Source organism: Phoenix dactylifera, chromosome 6 (genome assembly GCF_051530095.1).
Source record: "Phoenix dactylifera cultivar Ajwa chromosome 6, Ajwa_hap1_PhDact_Kaust_v1.1, whole genome shotgun sequence".
NCBI lineage: Eukaryota > Viridiplantae > Streptophyta > Magnoliopsida > Arecales > Arecaceae > Phoenix > Phoenix dactylifera.
The window spans coordinates 38,510,053-38,530,469 of NC_143195.1; the positions used below are offsets into that span (position 1 = coordinate 38,510,053).

The window sequence follows — 20,417 nt, forward strand, 5'->3', positions numbered from 1 at the left end:
TAGCGGAATCGGAAGGCTGCATAACGATAAATACAGCAAAGACTCCTCGCCCCACAAGTCTCCATCGCCATCCGTATGTCATGCTCTCTCTCTCTCTCTCTCTCTCTCTCTCTCTCTCTCTCTCTCTCTGTTTTTACGTCTTCTACGGTTGCTGAGGTTGTCCTGGCTACCCTTGGGAAGGTAATATAATTTGTTTATGTCTGATCTGAAACCGACGCTGGCTGAATAAAGCCTTGTCTTTTCTTTTTTTTAGGGGTACGAATAAGGTCTTGTCTTTCACCATAAGATCGAGTCCGACGGTCGACCTGCTAATGCAACAAGGGGTTCCATTCGGATCACGGCGTTCGCTGCATCTCTCATCGCGACTCCAACCAAAAATACTGTGATTGAGAAGGATGTTTGCGGCAAAAATTGTATAAAGCGCATTAGAGCCATTTATATATCATGTGTACATGTTAGTCACGATTATCGCCGCATCTTACACAAACGTTTGCTATTGAATAGCATGCTTCCGCGGCAGTCATCGGGCATCTAGTTAGCTTTTTGTAAAGGCAAATTACATTTTAAAATGAAGCAGATCCGATTTTTCTTTGCATAAAAGGACTTGTATGGGTGCAATCCCCAATCTCTGAAAAGGTAGCACTGCTGTGTGCAGCAAGGGCATGCCGTGATAAATGGGCAATGGCCAACTGACTCTGCCGATGCTTTTCCCCCTCGCTTACAGCGGTCGTGCGATCCACCCCCTACACGTGTCAACTAAATCAAACGCGTGTCAGCAGCAGCAGCCGATGCGCGTCCCCCACCTCGTCGATTTCGTCCGCCCTTCCGGAAGCTAAGCTGATCGCCTCTCCGACCCAGGAAGAGTCTGTTTTGTTGACGGGTGGACGAACAAACATGCTCTTCAGCTAATCACCGCCGTCCGTCTCCGGCGACTTCTCCCGTTTATGCCGCAGATCAGGAAAGGGCGACGGCTAAGATCGCGCTGGACCGAGCCTCGCTGCGAGGAGCAGCGATTCTCGCATCGGGGCCACGGCGGCCGCTTATCTCGCCGCCGGGTACCAGGTCAGCGGGAAAAGGTCAGAGGTTTAAAATTAATAGAGCGTCATCACGTCGGCAGGGAGCGGTGAGGTCGCTTTTCGCCGTTGCTGCCTGTGACGGAACGGCGTCAGAAGAATAGAAACCAAGACTCTAAAGAGGGGTTCTCCGTTTCTCACCGTTTTCTTTTTGTCCTCTTCCTCCTTTTGGCTGGGGCTGGGCTGGGTTGGGCTGATCTGGTTGCTTCGGAATAATAGCAGGGGAGGATGGCGCCCCTAGAACCAGACCCGACGCTTCGGCTGCGCTCCCCTGGCTTCTGACCTTCTTCTCCGTGATATGTCCGTACGTCCGTGTTCATCCGGATTCCGTGGTGGGTCCGGCCGGAACAATCGACCATTAGGACGTGCCGGGACCGGAACGATGCTATTCGCATTCTCCACTGATCAAGTAGAAACACGAGCGGAAATTAATGGAACCCGTCGAGCCTGCAACCCGGTTGCTCTTCACAAGTTGGGGCATGTAAAGCCAGACGGAGGCTCCATGAAGCTTTAGCTTGATGACACCCCGAATTGATCACGAGTAGCAAAGCTCGGTGCTCATCCTAGATACAAGCTAGGTAGACGTAACATTAACTGTAACTAATAATCCGTTCGCGCGGCTGGCAGCATGTAATTCAGTGCAGGGACCAAGGATGGCAGTTAAGAAACCAATGTACTTTCGCCATATGGTTATGCACATATTTTGGCAAGGATTGCCGGGACGTGAATTTTTTTTCTGAATATATATACATATATGCGTATATAAAAGAGATAAAACACTGAAGAAGAATTCCATGCTAGTGTAAAGCATGAAGATATCTAGGAACATACACGAGCATTGCATTATAATTTTGGTCAGCAATTACTGTAAGAAAATTATGTGACCAATAGTTTCTAGAAATGCTAATTTGAGACTTTTGATTTAATCAATTTATGTGAGCGAAGAAACCTTGAAAAAAAAATTAGCTAACATAATTTTATAAAAATCCAAGGCAAAAACTCGAGTGCTTCTTCATTAAGTCTTTGCCACTAATTACATATTAATTGTTGTCAGTCAACTCATCAAAGCTACAAGGGAAAAATATTTTTCTCAATTAATTGTTGCTATTTAACAAAGCACTCTAGAACAAATTGTGGTTAATGAAATTGCAAATTAAGAATCGGATCAATGCGAATAGAGGCAAAATTGAGCTTATTCCCATACCTCTTTTAATGTTTGTAAAACATAATTTTTATGTTTTGCTTGATGGTGACATGATCAATTTCACGTATCTAAAACTCTAGGATTGAAACATTTTTCAGTTATATTTTGCTTTTCTACTACTAAAGTTCTAAATCCCGTGGGATAGGAATATTCCGGATTCTCCATAGAATGAAACATCCCACTGTCCCGCTCTATCTCGGCAGCTGTCTTGGCCATACATCCCGACAAATATACCCTGCTGCTCTCCTCTTCTTTCTTTTCTTTCTCTTTTCTTTTTCTTCTTGCTTTTTTTTCTTTCTATTGTTTCTTTTTCTTCTACCTTTCTTTTTTTTATTATTTTTGTCTCTTCTTATTCATTCATTATTTCTCCATTCCTCTTTCTTCTTTATTCTCTTTTGTTTCTCCGTTCCTTTCTTCCTTTCTTTTTTTTTTTCGCCCTTCCTTTCTTTCTTTTATTTTTTTCTTCTTTTCTTTTACCTTTTTTTTATTTTTTCTTCTTTTCTTTCTTCTTCTCTCGTGGATTTCAAAGTTCTGAACCATCTGGATCCTATTTTCTCAAAGAAATAGGAAAGGACGGCCGGGATGCCCCGCTACCGTCGGAATTTAAAATCTTGCCGCTGTTACTCTTCCATTATCGATTGTTGGATGGGGCAGATAGCAACTGTTATAACTAAGGTTAGGTAACATTCAACAATAATTTTCACAACAAGAAGAAGAAAATAATCTGTGATAATTTTGGTCGGGGGTGAATTGCAACGAATAACGCTGTTGTCGAAACATGGGCTGCTGGGCACGAGGGTGGAAAAATATGTATACTTTCTTTAGCAAACTTGACACCCGCTCTAACCGTAAGTGGACAAATTGCAGCTTTAGTGTGGGCCTGGAGAGGTGAGCCAACCTTCCTTCCAGTTCACCGGTTCCCACGCTCATGCTTTAGACGGTTAAATTACGTATTTTGTTCTTCCACCAAACCAACAGGATGGATCAAAACCAATAAGTACGTGTTGAGTGCATCATAGCAGTTGCTGCCACAATCCAAGCTGAAGGTGGTGAGGTCTGAAGAGATGAGCTCGAGAACAATTGCGGTGCCTGATCTTGGATAGGAAGGCTAGCGTCAACAATCCGACTTAAGAACATAAAAGAGAAATCTATTTGTCGGAGTTTGTCCGATTAAGAACCTCCGATGATTAAGTTGGGCAGGAATTTTAGAGAAAACAATAAAGATTAGAGAGAGTTGTAGAGTGGAAGAGAGCTTAGTAAGATATACCTCAAGGTCTCCTTGGGTACTGTTTATATAGATCGAGGGTCAATGTATGTTATCGATTAAAGCGGGAGTGGATCTTAACTGCTCAGTAACGGTCCTCATGTTTTGCACATCACGGATCTCAATCATATGGACCGTGCGGTAACTGCTCAATCATGTGAGACGAGCGTATTGTGCCCTGTAAATGGTAGACTCATAATCTCACCTTCAACAGGCTTTAGCTACTTTTAATATACTTTGAATTAGAGATACGTGACTTTATTGCTGTCAGTTGGCATGATGGTTCCAGTGAGCAACTTGGCCGATGTCGTGTTAGCATACCGATCGACTGTCGTGGCCGGTGGCTTGGTTGGGCTGAAGAATATATACCATATCAATGGCATGCACACTTTTAACAAGATAAGTATATAAGATGGATGGATCCAGCGCAGCAGGACAGCTTCTCAGTCAGGCAGCCAACTTGGTCCGGGAACAGATCGAAGTCGAGAAAAAGGAAATGGCACCTCAGCAAAGGAAGAAGAGGGAAGGAAAGGAAATGGCACCTCAGCAACCAGCATTCCATTCCGCGGAGGCAGAGTCGTCGGCTACCGGGGGAGGTAATTAAGAATTTATGATAAGGTAGACAGTTGGACGGATATACGGGCTGCCATGCGCTGTCTCGTGTCCAATGGGAGATGAGATCAGGTTGGGGGCCGGGGTCGCCCATCGATTGAGGCTTCACGCCACAGAGAAGCAAGGGAGGGCTCGTCCGGGGGAGGAGCGAATTTATTCTCGCTGTTCTCCACCATGTGGATTGCGGAGGGAAGCCATCCATTCCCAAGCGACCGTGTTCGTCTGGGCTGGAATCGGATTGTCCTCTCTTTCCTCAAATTCGAGTGAGGCGCGCGCGCGCGCGTGCGCAGAGCGAGAGAGAATAAGGTTCTGTATTGGTTCTCTCGGTCGAGTTTTTCTGCCTCTTTCTATATTAGCTTGGTTGAATCTGAAATTTTAAGAGTTCTTCCGGCATATCTGGGTCCCTTGATTGGGGCTTGCCGGGCCTCTTCTTTTTCCTCCCTTCTTTTCATTTATCACGTACGCTGGAGGCTGAGGACCTTGGGAATGGATGAGGTTCCATACGAATCCCTTCTTTGCACGTAAAGGCATAAAACGTACGCTGGAGGCTTACAACTTTGGGAATGGATGAGGTCCAAAAGCCAAACGAGTCCCTTCTTTTCATGGAAAACGTACGCTGGAGGCTTACAACTTTGGGAATGGGTGAGGTCCCGGCTGCTCCGAGTGGCGGACAGGTCATGGAAGTCCGCCTCGCTTTATTTCTAGACCACCCTTGGTGATCCTCGCACCCAAAATTGTACCTGAATTTACCAAAATTAACAGCACGCACAAGAAATTTCCAGTACCGCACCATCGCAGAAGCAATACAACGGATCCACGCATGGCGACTGGGTTTTCTAATTTACTCGGTATTTCAAAGAAGATTAGAGGGAGAACATCGAAATGAACTAAAGGACCAAAATTTAATAAAAATATAGGCTTTGATAACAAAAATTCGACAACCAGCTGGATCGAGTCCACCCTCGCGTAGCAGCCCCGACCACTGGGCCCCCACCCCGCCAGGAGAATGTTCGATGCGGATAGACCGAGTCGTGTGTTGGGCACTCCGACCTATTTTACTCATACCCTCCCCATCCGTGGGCTGGCTCGGTTATCCGATCCGACCCTCCGTGTGAATACGTCACACCTGGCACCACCCAGGCTACCAGTCGACCAGTAGCGCTTCCAGACCCCGTGTCCAAGCGTGGGGCATCCGGTCCCCGAATTTAATCGACGCCCGCGCGTTTCGAACCTGTAATCATTTGGTTGGAAGCAAATGTCCCGTTCCAACTGGGCTACCACCTTGGTGGCATATATATGATGTTTGAATTAGAACGCAATGTCGTATGGCTGGTTGGTTGTCATCCTTGCAAGCCGTCACCTTACCATCACCGTGGAGTTTGATCCGTGGCACTTCTGGGGTTTGGAAAGAGTGCAGCGTGAATGGATCGAGAAGTAAACAACCAATATTTGTGGCCAAGATTTTGCTATGCAGCATCTGGATCAAGCATGCCATACTATCTTGGTATTGAACCAATCAACAAGCATACCATACCATATTGCACTGGCATGATATGGGCATGACATCCAGTAATAAAATAAGATGGCAGATTTTGTTTACGGCAAGCATAAATATTATTGATGGAGGGCAAAATGGATCGTCTTGCTCACAACATGGAATTGAACCACCCAATTTCAACCAAATAGACATCCGCACCGAACAGGCCAGACCTCGATCTCGCTGAGCACCAGTCTGACTCCGAACTCTACAAAAGGCCGAGCAGACCTCAGCCGGACCTTTCGGCTCGAAGCGCCCTGCAGGATCGATCAAGAGCCGAAGAAGCCCCGTCGATCTCAGGTATCTACAATGACGTCCCTCGAGCTGGGTTCGGAGCGCCCTGCATGATCGACCTAGAGCCGAAGAGGCTTCGTCGACCGCAAGTATCCACAACGACGCCCCGGCCCGAGCTCGAGGCCTCCTACTAAGCTGACTTCAGAGTCGAGGAGGCTGGACTGACCTCGGTGTCGCAGCCCTTCAAGTCGGCCCGACCTCAGTGCTCATCAAGCTGACTTCACTAAGTAAAGGCTGCGGCCTCCAAGCGAGCCCGACCTCGCCCACGGCCACATTGTTGAGGACCCCCGCAAGCCACGCCGCAAGAGGAGCAACAACCGCACACCAACTGAGGGCTAAAGTAGCCATGCCAACCAAGGAGGGCCATCGGGCCACAAAGGAAGCCAATGGAGGGTCAAGCCAAAGCCAACTACTTTGCTTGGAAAGCCTTGGCCAAGCACTGTCATTCAGCCGAGCACGCCCAACCTCGGCCGAGCCAAACATGCGCCCATGCATGCCTAAGCCTCGGCCAAGCATGCCCAACCTTGGCCGACCCCGCCGCGCACGCAGCCCCGCCAAAGTCATGCTGCGCGGCCAACCTCACTTGCTACAGTGCGGCGAAGTTCTTGGGCAAGAACCTCGCTAGCTATAGTGCCCGCACACAGCCAGCACGCCAGGCCCGCGCGCGCCCAGGCCAGCACTCGCCCGCACGCCCGCGCCCGTGCGCGCGACCAAGTCCCAGTCCCACCCGGACTTGGACACAGCCAGCCGGGATGTGCAACCCAGCCGACCGGGACACGCGTCCCGTGCGCCCAGCCCGCGCAACCCATGCAGATCCAGCCCTTCAACCTTGTTCATCCAACGGCCAAAAATCAAGCCTATGTCCAACCGTGGGAGGGCCCTTCTTGGGTGATCTTTAGCCATCCATCTCATGCCAATCAACGGTGGAAAAGCCTTGGATCCATGGGAAGATAATTTGCCATGTTTTCCTAAGGGGAGTTACTTAGTATTGTCTAGGGCTTAGCCTATAAAAAGAGATGTAGAGGGCCATTGAGGGGCATCCAGAGTTATTCTAGAGTTATGTTGTTTTGTCGGCCGTAAGGCTTGGGTGGCGCTTGTGCCGAATTCGGTCCTTAGATCTTGTGTTCTAGGACTTGGGCTAGTGGTAGATTCACCAATCTCTACTAGATTGGGCTAGGAAGAGATCTCTTCAATCTTTGTTATAAATTTCTTTTGCTTTCTTTATTATTGTTCTTCGTTCTTCAATTTAGGAGAATATAAATCAAGTTTGCTTTCATTGTTGATCTTTTTCTTGATTTATTCCACTTGGCATTGCCTACAATCGGTCCATCATCGTCGTTTTTGAAGGCGCATGCAAGGAGCGCGGGGAAAGGGGCTTGGTGAGAGGCTTTGGATCGTGAGCCCCCATCACACATCCATGTGCGCACCTACGCGCGCCTCTATGTCCACATACGTGGCCGTACATTACAACCTCACCGCGCTATGCTTTGCTTGCTGGCCCACTCTACAACATATCAACCAGAGACCATACCCTGCCACCTCTGTCGACGCCATGCCGTTCATAAGGACGGCCTATACCGTATACCTCAAGCAAGTCCTAGTTGCACGCCACCTGGGCACCTCCGCGGGGGCTATAAATAGCCCCATTAGGTAACGCTTAAAAGTTTTGGTTGTAGTGCCTAAAATCTACTTTAACTTCATCATCGAAGGGCCCTCGTCAGAATCCCACCAGTGAGGCTTGTGCAGGTCCGCCGACACGCAGGAAACGACTCTCTTTTCCATCCCGTCCGGCAGCTTTCTCCGACTCTCCTGGCATGGACACCCTCTAGCTGAATTTGAACCACAATAATTACATCGTTGGAAATAATTGTTATTAATGATTTAAAATTTGCTACGTTGCAGTGGAACGGCCTATAATAATGATTGTTATCAAATTTTTGCTCTAAAGGTAGTTGTTATAGGAATTCCAAGAACTGTTATTTCACATTTGACATTATTCTCCTAAGCTAAGCAATAAGTTCTATTTTTTTTTGAAAAATCAGATAAAATTAAACTATTCTAAAATAAGTACATTCTTGAAAACTAAAAAATAAAATATTCAAAAATTAAGCAGAAAGATAAGTTATGGGGTCTTATAATATAGTTTTGATATAGTTAGTCATATAAGCAATCATCCAATTAGTTTATTAATTTTTTTTTTAAGATACGTGAAGCCTCAAAAGCAAAAAATCTCTGGCTAGCAAAAACCAAGAGGATAAGATCTAACATCCATATACGGTAAATCTGGAAGCTATCTAATAATCATCAATGAATCCCTTTTTTAAATAAATATGGGAAGGGAAGCTTTCAAATCATGAAATACCACGCACAAATATGTGTGCATCACGCTTTGTTTTTTTTTTTTTTTTTTTTTTTTTTCATCCGTCCTCGTCCGTGCAGTGGTCCATTGGCTGGCCACAAATGTGGGCATCACACTTTTTTTTTTCTTTCATCTGTCCTCGTCCGTGCAGTTTCGTGGTTGGACTGGTCGATCCAATGTCCGGCCGGCGGACCTGGTCCAACCGGCGGAGCAGTCTAATCAAGGAGATGCCCGACGTGGCTGCTGATGACGTGTTGTTGGCGTACGCAGAACCCTTTTTCTTCCCTCTCCCTCCTAACGTTTTTTCCTCCTCCCCCTCCCCCTCCCCCTCCCTCTCCCCCTCTCCTTTCGTTCCTTCTTTCCAAGGACAAGCTCCTCCTCCAAGACTTCCACGCTCAACCAACCACCGCCTATCGCGACGTGACGAGATCAATGAATTGAATATAAGCAAAACCGATGGCAGCGTTTAGACAACGATTTCTTCTTCCTGCTGCTCCTGCTTGCTTCCCGGGTCAGGCTAGGGTGCAGGCGAATGGCGATAAGGCTCTGAAGCAAAGTCAACCCTTCATTCTGTAAAATTTATACGTTTAAGCTGCTGCCTCCACGTGCATAATTATCCTTTCAGATTAGAGATTAGAGATTAGAGATTAGAGATTAGAGATGTTAATTTAATGTAATTTGCTTGTTAATCAGCGAAGGATCCAGCCAGGCCACCAAACTCTCCAAGTCAGTCGCTGGCTTTGGCCGTCAGACGTACGTCTACGTCCCATCATCTCTCAGTTCTCCAAACGGCTGCGCCACCGCTAATAAAAATGCATGGTGGAAAGCCGCAGGGGACGCGCGGCTGGACGCAGTCAACGACCTACCATTTTCAAAAGGCCTGAGAGATGCACGTGGCTAAGAATCACGTACCCAGTAGCCGCCCATCTCATGCGAGAACGGCAAGTCTCCACTAATGATAATGATGGTGATGATACATGAAACCTGGATTCACATCTGAAGTACCTACGAGCACTCGTTCATTGAACATTTCTTACTTGTGTTGTCCGTCTCTAGTTTCTCATTACAAGGTGTCAATATGGCACGCTATAAGCTTTATCTTTCCTTTGATAAATGAGGTGGGTTGGTGGCACGCTGTAAGTTTTGAAAATTTGGGTGGGACCCATTCTTTTTTCTGAAAAGAAAAAAAAGAAACAAATGTTTCGTATTATTTCAAAAATCTATTAAAAAAAAAGGTTCAAGTTGGCTAAACACACGCGTATAATGAAATTTTTTACTTTTTTAAATAACTTGTAAATCTTCAGTGCTATGTTTGGATAGAAAAAAATGTAGGGGAACAACCCCCTATTCCTTCTTTATCCGGCCAAACGGTCTTTCTAGCTCATGAAATAGGGTTATTTTGTCATTATGATGATGGTCGAAGGGACATCCCTCCGACTTACTCCATAAGTCAATTCTATAAAGAAGGATGAAATGAACTCCCTCCCATCCATGGTATAATTAAATCACCATATTATCCCTCCACTTTTCTATTTACTAGATTACCCAAGAAAGAGAGAAGACAATTTTATCTTTACGAGACAGGAGACGGACCTCGTCCGTTGGCAATCGTGCGCCCCCACTCGGAGCAGGACGACGTTGGAGATGGAGATACTCGCAGACGATGGACCTCGTCCGTTGGTGATCGTGCGTCCCCATTCGGAGCGAAGCGATGTTGGAGATGGAGATACACGTAGGTCGTCTTTTGCATTCTCCAACATGGAAATAGATAAAATATTGAAATTATTTAAAGCCAAAGTGGCGTCCCATACCTTTTGGAGATATTCTGATGGCTCCTGAGCTTCGAAGTCCCTCAGGACTTGACTCAGCACCGGCCTTCTGGGGGAGGCATTCTGAGGACTTACACCCATGAAGAGGGAGTACATGCTGGTCTCTTACTTGCTGCAGGCCTTGAACGGCCGCAGTGAACACTTGGATTTGTTGCACCAACATGTCTAACTGTTCAAAGTGGATCCGCGGAGCTTGATCTGCCAGAGGCATCGTGATACGCCCTCTGAACCCACCAGACCGCAACGGGTTCGAAGACCCAACCTCCGCTACCTGATGGCGTTGGACCAGGACTCTAACACACGGTCCACCACGATGGAGTCCCAGGCACGCAGAGAAGGAGTCTGTTGCAAGGGAGCTGAGTCTTCGTCGAAGATTCTGTTGCGAAGACAGGGGGAGCGGGAAAGCATGCAGAACGGGGAGGAAGAAGAAAGTAACCACGTCGAGGAAAGCATTCGATTTAGATGGAAGACGTGAGAGGGAAAGGAACTCGAGTGCCGACGTGACAGCTTTTTATTTCGCTTGTCAGTTGTCAAGGGATCCATAAATGAGAGAACGAACGAAGGGAAAGGCAGCATGAGAATAGAAGTGGTGTTTGGGTTAACTCTCGCCCGAAGAAGAGTCCTACGTACATGGATTTTCTCTCACCCAAAGAGATGTTTGAATAAAATATTTCATTCCCATCATTCTCTTCTTCTTCTTCTCCACAGCTGGGACCTACTACATCGACGATGGATTCTAGATCGAGCGGCCAGAACTTGGTGCATGATGCTGAGAGGCATCAGAGGCTCCTCTGCTCCTTAATTAGTCTCATGATCACGACTCGGTCCCTTCCTCTAGCGCCAACTGTTGCCGGAAATTAGACCCTGGGGTGACCGCAAACCAAGGAGGAGGAGCTCCGACTGGTGGTGCAGTGGCGGACAGTTGTCTCCGGTAGACCTGCAAGAAGCCAATAGTCGGGGGTTCTGGCGCAGGCCCTTTGATGCTTAAGTCAGAGGGGGGTTTGTAGGTGAGTTTATGGAGCAGTCAAGCAGTATTTTTGTAGAGGGAGAGAAGTTGAGAGAGAGGGGTAATGGAGAAAAGTAATGGCCGAGGCGGAAGAAGAGATCGAGAGAGAGATCCCCCCGCCTCGCCAGCGTTCCCCCCTCTTTATAGGAGGGGGTGTGGCGGTTACTCACCCTTGATTGCGATTGCGCATATCTCGGATTAAATAAGTTAACTTAGATCGCACGGCGTTCAAATTAGCTGGCAATCGATTGAGATGGTAGAAATTCAAATTTTGACAGTTGTGGAAGATTTGGTGCTCCCTTCTTTATGTGGGCGTTCCGTGCTCAACCTTCGGAGCTTGGTTTTCTGCGTTCGGCCTTCTGCGCTCGGTTTTCTGAGCTCGGCCTTCGGAGCTCATGCCTTCTAATGTTAGCCTTCTGAGCTCGTGCCTTCTAAGCTCGGCCTTCTGAAGTCAGGCTTGCTGTCGGATTCAGATGCTTTAATTGTATTTATGGGGTGGTCTATTTTTCCCCCCAATACACTCCATGCTCTCCCCTTGTCTCCTCTTAATCTTCCAATCAATTACTAAAAATCTTTATCCCTTGGAATAAGCCTATCCCTTCTACAGTATCCAAATAATTCTTTCTTGTTCCCTCTAAATTTGTTCCGCTATCAAATGCAGCAGTTTTTAACAGCCAATGTCTATTGCTTACAAAAAAAATGAAGATAAAAGCAAAGAGAAACATAAAAACAACAACAATACCCAGGAGTCTGTTTTGCTTTTGTTCTTCATTTGCTGTAGAGCTAGACTATGTGATTGACATTGAATTGGACACAAAATAGTGGGACTGCATTTTAGGGTTTGGCATCCATTATAATAAAAGTGGTACCATATTTTAGAGTCAAGAAAATTCTGAAATTTCAGCTTTCAATTTGCATGTGCCCTTCTGCATCTCCATCTTCTCTCGTCCACACATATTTGAACTAGCAGGTTTTTGTACCAAAAACTAGCAGCTTCAGCATCTCCCCCATCAAGCAGTTGCCCAAACTTGTGAGCAACACAAAAGTCCAATGCAGCTTTTTATTTGTCTACATTTAACAACATAGTAGACTTTTCCAACTTATTTTGGCTATCATGTTGCTTCCACGATGACAAGTTTTGGTTTCTGATAGCAAAAAGCTAGAGATCCAATCACTGTGCGAGCATGAGTTATAACAAAGTTAGAAAATTTTCTTTTAAAGTATTTATAACTGATATGAATTTAATAACAAATAGGCATGCCTAAGTCACAAGACTTGGCATAAAATCCCGGCTCCACCACTTCATTCACCATCTTGACCTTAAAGGGTCTGATTGGCTGCATAGAAGTGCATCAACGGGAAAAAGCAACTTATTTTCCATAAAATGATAAAATATGGAGGCCTAAAAGCAAGAAGCACGAAGATACGGGAGGCCACAAGAAACCATGACAGCGATGTTCGAGCCATTTGCCTGCTGATTTACTTGAAATTACCATACAGTACATGTTCTTGAGATGATTTTTCCGAGGTCACTTGTTAGAGCTAACATGGCTCATATGCCACAAACGAAAAGCATGAGATACCAATGCAGTCGTCATGGTGAAGGTACCCCCTCTCCACGAAGGGATCGATGGCTGTTCTTGTAATTTGTGCCTTCTTGGTCGTCCTCTGTTATCTGTCGTCTATCATCTATCATCAGGATGCATCTCTGAAAATTCCAAAATCTTAACCAAAATTATAACATCTAGAATCTATCATGAATCCGACAGCAGCATGATGCTTTGCTTATACAAGATCAGTACATCTCAACTGCTAACTCATTGTTCTTCATGCTTCTGCGGCCTCGCAGTTTCAATCCTAGCACTCTAGTGCCACTGCTACGCTCTGAGCACTTACAAGCTTTATCGCTCGTTTCACCCTTGAATGGCTCGGTGCATCTCCATCTAAATGTTTCAGGGGGTGCAGATCCAGGTGTCCTGCAGATCTTGGGAGTAACATCTGCACGAGTCTGAGCTTTTATAAACTGTCACATACTAGAGGACATAAGATAATCTAAAAGGCATTATAATACAAGATCCTTAAATGTACCAGACATATAAATTATAGTGGAGAGCATGAGCATACTTCTTCCAATTTTAACCGCAGCAAAATAGGGGATAAACATTTGTTTTACACGAGACGCCAAGGGATTAGGGTTGCAAATTTTGTGCGAAACAAAGATTCACCTTTGCACAAGTCCACCATTGCTCACCCACCACACAGATCTCAAAGTGCTCCAAACTCCATAATTCATCCACCTACACAAATCCAACCTTGATGCTTTGAGATGGGCCCCGCTAAGTATATTGAAAATATCAAGCCAACCAATATGAAGCCACATTATGTTGATTTACTATTACTCGAGAGCATACAACTTACACAAAGTCTACATGATTTATATTTAACAAGTATGGTAAGACTAGTTCGATTAGTCATACAAGATGGTAGGTTTGTCAATAAGATTGGTTCTATTAGATGTAGAACCTAATTCTTGTAAACTACTGGCACCAAAAAGAAATGCAAAATTTTAGGTGCTACAAACCATAAAAAATGAGTTTAGATGCACTTGCTTCCAGACTCCATTTTAACATTGCATAAATGAAATTGGAGATGGTGGAAATTCAGGGCAATAAAATAAGAACGATAAGAAAATCTAAAAGAGGGATTTTTCCATTAAATGGTTGCAACTACCCACAAGCTATAGGTTTTTAAGTGCTTGGACCTAAATATATGAAGTTGTAAACAGAGAACTTCCGTGGTTCATTGGAAAACTATAACGCACTTAGCACGGTGATCATCTAAAAATGAGCAAAAAATATTAAAAACAACTAAAAAACACAGCATGCTGTTACTTTTCTTCTGTTAGCAGCTGTTAAATAAACAAAAGAAAATAACTTACCCAACTGACTGCATAACCCACGATAAGGTTGTCATATCCTCAGTTCAAGATTGCCAAATCCTTTCTGGAAATCGGTATTCTCGACCGCGGAATATCAAACCATTATTCCAAGCATACCCTCGAACTAATAGAACAAGAAATCTACAAGGAGACCATCATACCAACAAAACAAATAACAGCAAAATTTGTACTTCCACACTACCTACCATGCACTGTTCTAAACTTGTAGATCTACTACTACTAAGATTATGGAAAAAAAACATGTAATTCTAAAAGAGATGACATAGTTCCACTTATATATATTCATCTTTACCTCCTCATCTCCACACATTCCAGAAACAAAAAAAGAACCAACTTGACACTCATGTGAGAAAGTGGAATAGGATCAATTGATCAAAGACCTTGGTGGCATTACCTTCATCTGGGACTAAGCAGTATTGGAGATGCCTAGATCAAGAAAAGCAACAAAAGAGCAGAATCTAAGTTGAAACTTACATGGCCGCATCATTTTATTTACAAATCTGGTCTAGGATAAACAATCAGAATTGCAAGTTTCATATCTAACCCAGATTAAGCCAAGACAAAATTACCATTCTCCTCCAATTATACTCCACAAAAATTATAGGGTTCTTTCTATCTAAAATAACTTTTCAAACCGTATTAAACAAAAACAGAAATATCAAAACCTCCATCCAAGTAATATTAGGGTTGTCCTTCCTGGCTTTTTTTTAAGCTTTTCAATCTCCCTCAAAATTTTCCTTTCTTCAATGTTATATATTGTTAGAGCATCTCTGGTTCAAAACATTCACCTCTACAAGTGGAACCTTTTGGCTCCTCTACATTCCACACATTGTCTTTCCTAACCTTCACCTCCATCCACTTGGCATGAGGAATACATTATTAACATCCAACCTTGCAATTTACTTTAGCTAGTATAAGGTTTTAATTTCCATAGTTAGATTGCGTTAAATCTGCTGTACCAAAAATCAACATATTATTTATTTTTTTATAGATTGGTAATTGGTTTCCATTTACCCTATCCAAGACTATATCCGATAAAAAAAATCCCTAAGCACATTTTGGCTAAGAAGAATGGGATTTAATATACACATACAATCAAGGAAGGTGCCAGGCTGCAACCACATGGGATCTACTCGTAAATTCCTAATTTAGGTGTTTTCTTATTATCCAATTGATCATCCAATTCCTTAGTGTTCTTTATCCCCTTATATTTAATCATTACCATAGTTATTCACAATATGGAAGTTCCCCAGTGATTTGTATTATGGGACTCAGAAATCTAGTCTGATAGTGGGAAAGGTTTGGGCTGCCCATGGTCATCCTAAACTTCACTTGAAACCACAATGTATTCATAAATTAAATGATAAACTATGAGATATTATAACATCATATACTTTATGTGCTGAAAAGATATGACAGTCACGGCTCTATCTCTAAGAAAAAGAAAGGAATAGAAAGACAGTTATTTTGTGATTCAGATTTACTGTAAGCTTCTATAGTCTACAAGGAAATGAATCCTCTCCCTCTATCTCTATCTACCCAACCCCCCCTTCAAACAAAAACAAAAACAAAAAAAAAACCCACCTCAATACACATGCTTTTGCCCCCAATGATGTGTATATCTCTGATTCAAGTTTAAACATTCTGTATATTGACATTGGATAAACAAATATTTGACTATTCAAATTAAATTTCGGCAGGACATAAGACAGAAAGGATGGCTACATCAGTTAAACATTTATAGAACAATTCTGTTTGAAAAGGGAGGGCACAGAATAATCAATATAACAATCTCAACTCATGATATATATTATGCAGTACTTGTCAATTAACTCATAATATATATATCAGCTAATGCGTCGAGTTACTATTTTTCCCTGGTAGAAGTTTATTATCACCAAAACCAAGAAGCATACTTAATATTCGGTAGATGATGCCTCGTCGTCTTTGTGCCTCACCATGCCAGAGTCCACCAGAATGGGCACCTCAGCTGCAAGCCATGGTGCGAGGCCCAAGCAAAGGGCATGTGCAATTCCAAACCTGGGACTGCCACACAGATGAAAGCAATCAGGAGATAAACAAATAAGTAATGGCATCCAATCATCTAGTTAAAAAGAAGGGACTTTCTTTAAGGGGGAAAAAAGGAGCAACTTTCAAGCATTCCCACTTCAAGATCCTTCCAGGTCCCAATCGCAATAATATCGCAAGTACTGAAGGTAGCACTATTTTTTCCGAAGAAAAAGGAGATAAAACGAAATTCCAAATATTCCTAATTCACTGTCGTCCTTTAAAAGAGAAAAAAGAAATCCAATCATGCATGCCCGATGCTGCTTGAACAACTTCACCAATGCACCAAAAAAAAAAAAAAACAACTTCACCGATAGTGAACAAATACAGAATGAACTGAGGGGGGAAAGAGAGAGTGGGGTCAAGAATCCAGATTGTTCTTTCTTCCTTTCTTTCTTTTTGAGGAAAGAAAAAGAAGAAACAAAAAATGAAAATGAAAATAAAAATAAAAATGTTTATTACCAGTTCTTGGCCCAGAGGGGTTTGAAGTGGACGGTGAGGCAGATCTTCCCTCCCCTGTACATCTGAGAGTCAAGAGCAATGGGATAAGGTTAGAAAGGGATAAGATGTCAATCGATGAATCAATGAGTCTGACACCATGCGTGCTGCGTCTAGCATAGAATCAAATAGATGTGGTGCCATACCTTGTGGGTCTTGCCGTCGATCTGGGGAAGCTCGATCTCCGGGGCGGTGGCGGGATAGGTGACGGGGATGTCGAACTGGAGGGTGAACTCGTAGCGGCGGAGGTTGTGAACGTACCAGCAGGAGCCCTCCCAGCGGGTGCCCTCCGGGTTGGCGGCGGCGATGCGGAACCAGTCGTTGTCTCCGGCCTTGTTCATGCTCGTGTACGCGATCAGCGCCCGGTACTCCTCCTTCAGCCGCTGCGTCCACGCCGCCCCATCCCGCGGCCCCGCCCGCGTCGACAGCAGCGGGATCTGCGTCAAAGCCGACTGCGTGCTCGGGTCCCAACCTTCCATTCCGTGATCTTGATCTCGGTCGATCAATTGATTTCCTTCTCCGATGATTCCACTCTCCTCTCTTCCTGCCTCTCTCTCTCTCTCTCTCTCTCTCTCTCTCTGTCTCTCAGCGGCTGGACGGGTGCCGGACTGCCTGCCGCCTTATTACGAAGCGAAGCGGCGACACGGAGGGAGGCACGAATCCCGAATCCGTGGTGCCCTTTTTTATGTTTTAGACACCGTCCTTTCCCTTGGAGCATAAAACTCCCTGCGAGCCCCGGATAACGATAATTTACAAAAGCGTCCCTCCAGTTCTGGCAGGTTCTCATATGAGAATGCTTTCCAGGATGATTTGCGCTTTGCTTTCACCCTAAGACCGGACCAGACCAGACTGCAGAGAGTGCTTTCCTAGAAGATCTGCCCTTCGCTCTCACCATGATACTAGGCTGCAGCGATTTGTTGATGTCCACTTGAGCACAAGCCCAAGAATAGCCTTCCTTCACCATGATACTAGGCTGCAGCGATTTGTTGATGTCCACTTGAGCACAAGCCCAAGAATAGCCTTCCTTCACCATGATACTAGGCTGCAGCGATTTGTTGATGTCCACTTGAGCACAAGCCCAAAAATAGCCTTCCTTCACCATGATACTAGGCTGCAGCGATTTGTTGATGTCCACTTGAACACAAGCCCAAGAATAGCCTTCCTTCACCATGATACTAGGCTGCAGCGATTTGTAGATGTCCACTTGAACACAAGCCCAAGAATAGCCTTCCTTCACCATGATACTAGGCTGCAGCGATTTGTTGATGTCCACTTGAACACAAGCCCAAGAATAGCCTTCCTTCACCATGATACTAGGCTGCAGCGATTTGTTGATGTCCACTTGAACACAAGCCCAACCATATCCTTCCTTCACCATGATACTAGGCTGCAGCGATTTGTTGATGTCCACTTGAACACAAGCCCAACCATATCCTTCCTTCACCATGATACTAGGCTGCAGGAGTCCCCTGCCGACAAAGCAATGCGATGAATCTTTTATTTCCATCGCAATACTCGACCACCAGGTTCGGCAACCTCAACCACAAAGCAGAGTGCGTAGCGGCATTGTGTCCCCAACTTTAGCGGCAACCTCCATCGTCCAAAAGGCCTCATTTATTTCCTCACCCGAGAGCGCCGCCACTTTGGTGAAGAACTTCTCTTGGAGCAGAGAAATCTCGCTCTCCGTCACCTTTTGAATTTCCCATCGATGCCCCCTCCTGCCTTCGCACCATGCTCGCCCAAGTTGTCCCCTGTTCTAGGGCATCGGCCCCAGGTCCATCATGGCGCTCCCGGATTCTCCTAAGCAACCTCCCTATCCAGATTACAGAACCTCCATGTCCTCCCCCTGGATTCCAAGCCCGGAAGGCCATCGCCGACCACAATCTTGGACTTGGAGGCACACACCGCTCTCCGCCATCCAGGATGCTCTGCCATAATTGTTTTAAAACGGTAATGAGAAACCGACACTGGGAATGCAGCGTACTGCCTTAGTTGCCGGGAATCACGCGAGCAGCAAAGGTCTGTTCGCATTTGCAGTCACCAAGTACACGAGCGGCCGGTGAGAAACGAAATGCATTGTAATTTTTTTTTTTTTTTTTAAAAAAAAACTCTGGTTTCCGTTCCCACGATCCGGAAATACTACTCCAAAAAAGGAGTTCTGCATGCAAGTCTTCCGCAGAACCCTCCTTTGTCTGTGTTGTCAGCAAAATTCTGATCAAACCTTCTAGTCTGTTAGACATGACCTCCCGTAAGCCATCAGCAGAGATGTCTCTCGTTGTGGTAGGTGTCACAACTTGGTCACCCTTCCCATCCGGTACCAACCCCATTTGATAAAATCAACACTACATTCGTATACACATAAAAGGGCTAGTAAGTTGCCTCACCCCAACTCAACATTCAGATCCATTACAAAACATATTCTCTACAATAAAATTTTAAAAAATATGCAAACTAAAAATATATGTCCACCACATTCATTAGTCCGTTATGCAAATATTAGTTATACTTATATATGCATCCATCGTACTATCAATTAGAAGCATATATTATCAAAATATAGTTTAATACAAAAATCATCCTAAAAGAATTCTTGCATCTTACTTATCTTAATCATTACGATATTTTGTGCATAACCCTTGTACACCCGCCTTCATGTTTATAGATATTTTGTGTGCGTGCATATATATATATATAGAATATTGTAATGAGTGCAAAACCAATAGATCCCTGCTCGACGTCGACCTAATCTGCCTATTTTTTCTTCTTCACTGGGACAATATTGGCGATCCATTCCACGTATTTTTCTTCGCGGATTCAGTCTCCCGCATTGAATTTCAACTTACAGAACCAAATTAATATAAAAACATTATCCGAGATAATTGACAACCCAAAATCTTCTACTGGTCCACTAAAGGGTTCACCATCACGTAGTAACTTAGAATTACCCATCGCTCCCTTCCACCGAAACTTTTTTGAATCAACTACAAAAAGAAGACACCAAGATAGAGAGAAAAAAAGAAGAAGAGAGAGAAATAAGGAGAGATAGAAACTAGAGAGAGGAGAGAGAGAACAAGGGAAGAAGAAGAGAGAACCGTAAGTCTCTCTCTCTCCCCCCTCCTTGAAGCAGAGGAAGGCCACCTCAAGCGGCAACGTCGCTGGTGAATGGCAACCCCCAAGTGGCCCTCTCTCTCCCCTCCTTCTGAAAGTAGAGGACGGCCGCCTCAAGCGGCAGCGTCGCTGGTGAATGGCAACCCCCCAGTGGCCGGCGACCCCCAATGGCGGCGGCGATGATCAACCGGATGGAAAGAAGAAGAGAAAGGAAAAAGAGACAGAGGAGACCATGTCCAAAGAGATCCAGCCATTAACTGGCTCAAAACCGGCTGGCAATGGCAGCCATAGAACCATGGAGGAGAGGGAAAAGAGTTTAGGGGCCATACCTCATCTTCGATATCGGATCGATGGTTTCTCGCCGAGAATGCTCGACGGAATCCAAGCGAGGACTCAAGGGATTTTACCGCAATTGATCATGGATTTAGTGCAATGCCCATAAGAAAGAGGAGAGGCTTTTTTATAGATCGAATCCTAGGGCTTTGTCGGAGGTCGGCGTGCCCTTAGACTCCTCTTCCTCGCTGGAATGGGGAAAGAAAGATGACCCCATCAGGAGTCTTTCTCCCTCGGTCCCCCGTGCCATGCACGTGGTCAGCCTAAAGGGCGG

At 44.9% G+C, this 20,417-nt stretch overlaps 1 protein-coding gene and 1 long non-coding RNA gene across 5 annotated transcripts; one reads left to right on the forward strand and one right to left on the reverse strand.

The window, feature by feature from the left end:
• The first annotated feature begins 9 nt into the window (after positions 1–9).
• LOC148703285 (uncharacterized) lies at positions 10–704 on the forward strand. The gene is made up of 2 exons (XR_016395655.1): positions 10–73; positions 254–704. It is a non-coding gene; the product is annotated as an uncharacterized LOC148703285 (long non-coding RNA).
• Positions 705–12,378: 11,674 nt separating this feature from the next.
• Positions 12,379–20,370, reverse strand: LOC103703983 (ubiquitin-fold modifier-conjugating enzyme 1-like). Of its 4 annotated transcripts, XM_039126477.3 has the most exons (6): positions 20,140–20,370; positions 16,849–19,044; positions 16,667–16,728; positions 16,096–16,183; positions 13,404–13,475; positions 12,379–13,201 (listed from the first exon to the last, which is right to left on the reverse strand). In XM_039126477.3, the coding sequence occupies exons 2-6, from the start codon at positions 17,179–17,181 to the stop codon at positions 12,974–12,976; spliced, it is 783 nt and encodes a 260-aa protein (XP_038982405.2). In that variant the 5' UTR covers positions 17,182–19,044; positions 20,140–20,370; the 3' UTR covers positions 12,379–12,973. The 4 variants fall into 4 exon arrangements, with proteins under 4 accessions (XP_038982405.2, XP_088580292.2, XP_088580293.2 ...); XM_088724166.2 differs by having other exon boundaries at positions 12,379–13,186; positions 16,849–20,370; XM_088724167.2 differs by having other exon boundaries at positions 12,636–13,176; positions 16,849–20,370.
• Positions 20,371–20,417: the final 47 nt, after the last annotated feature.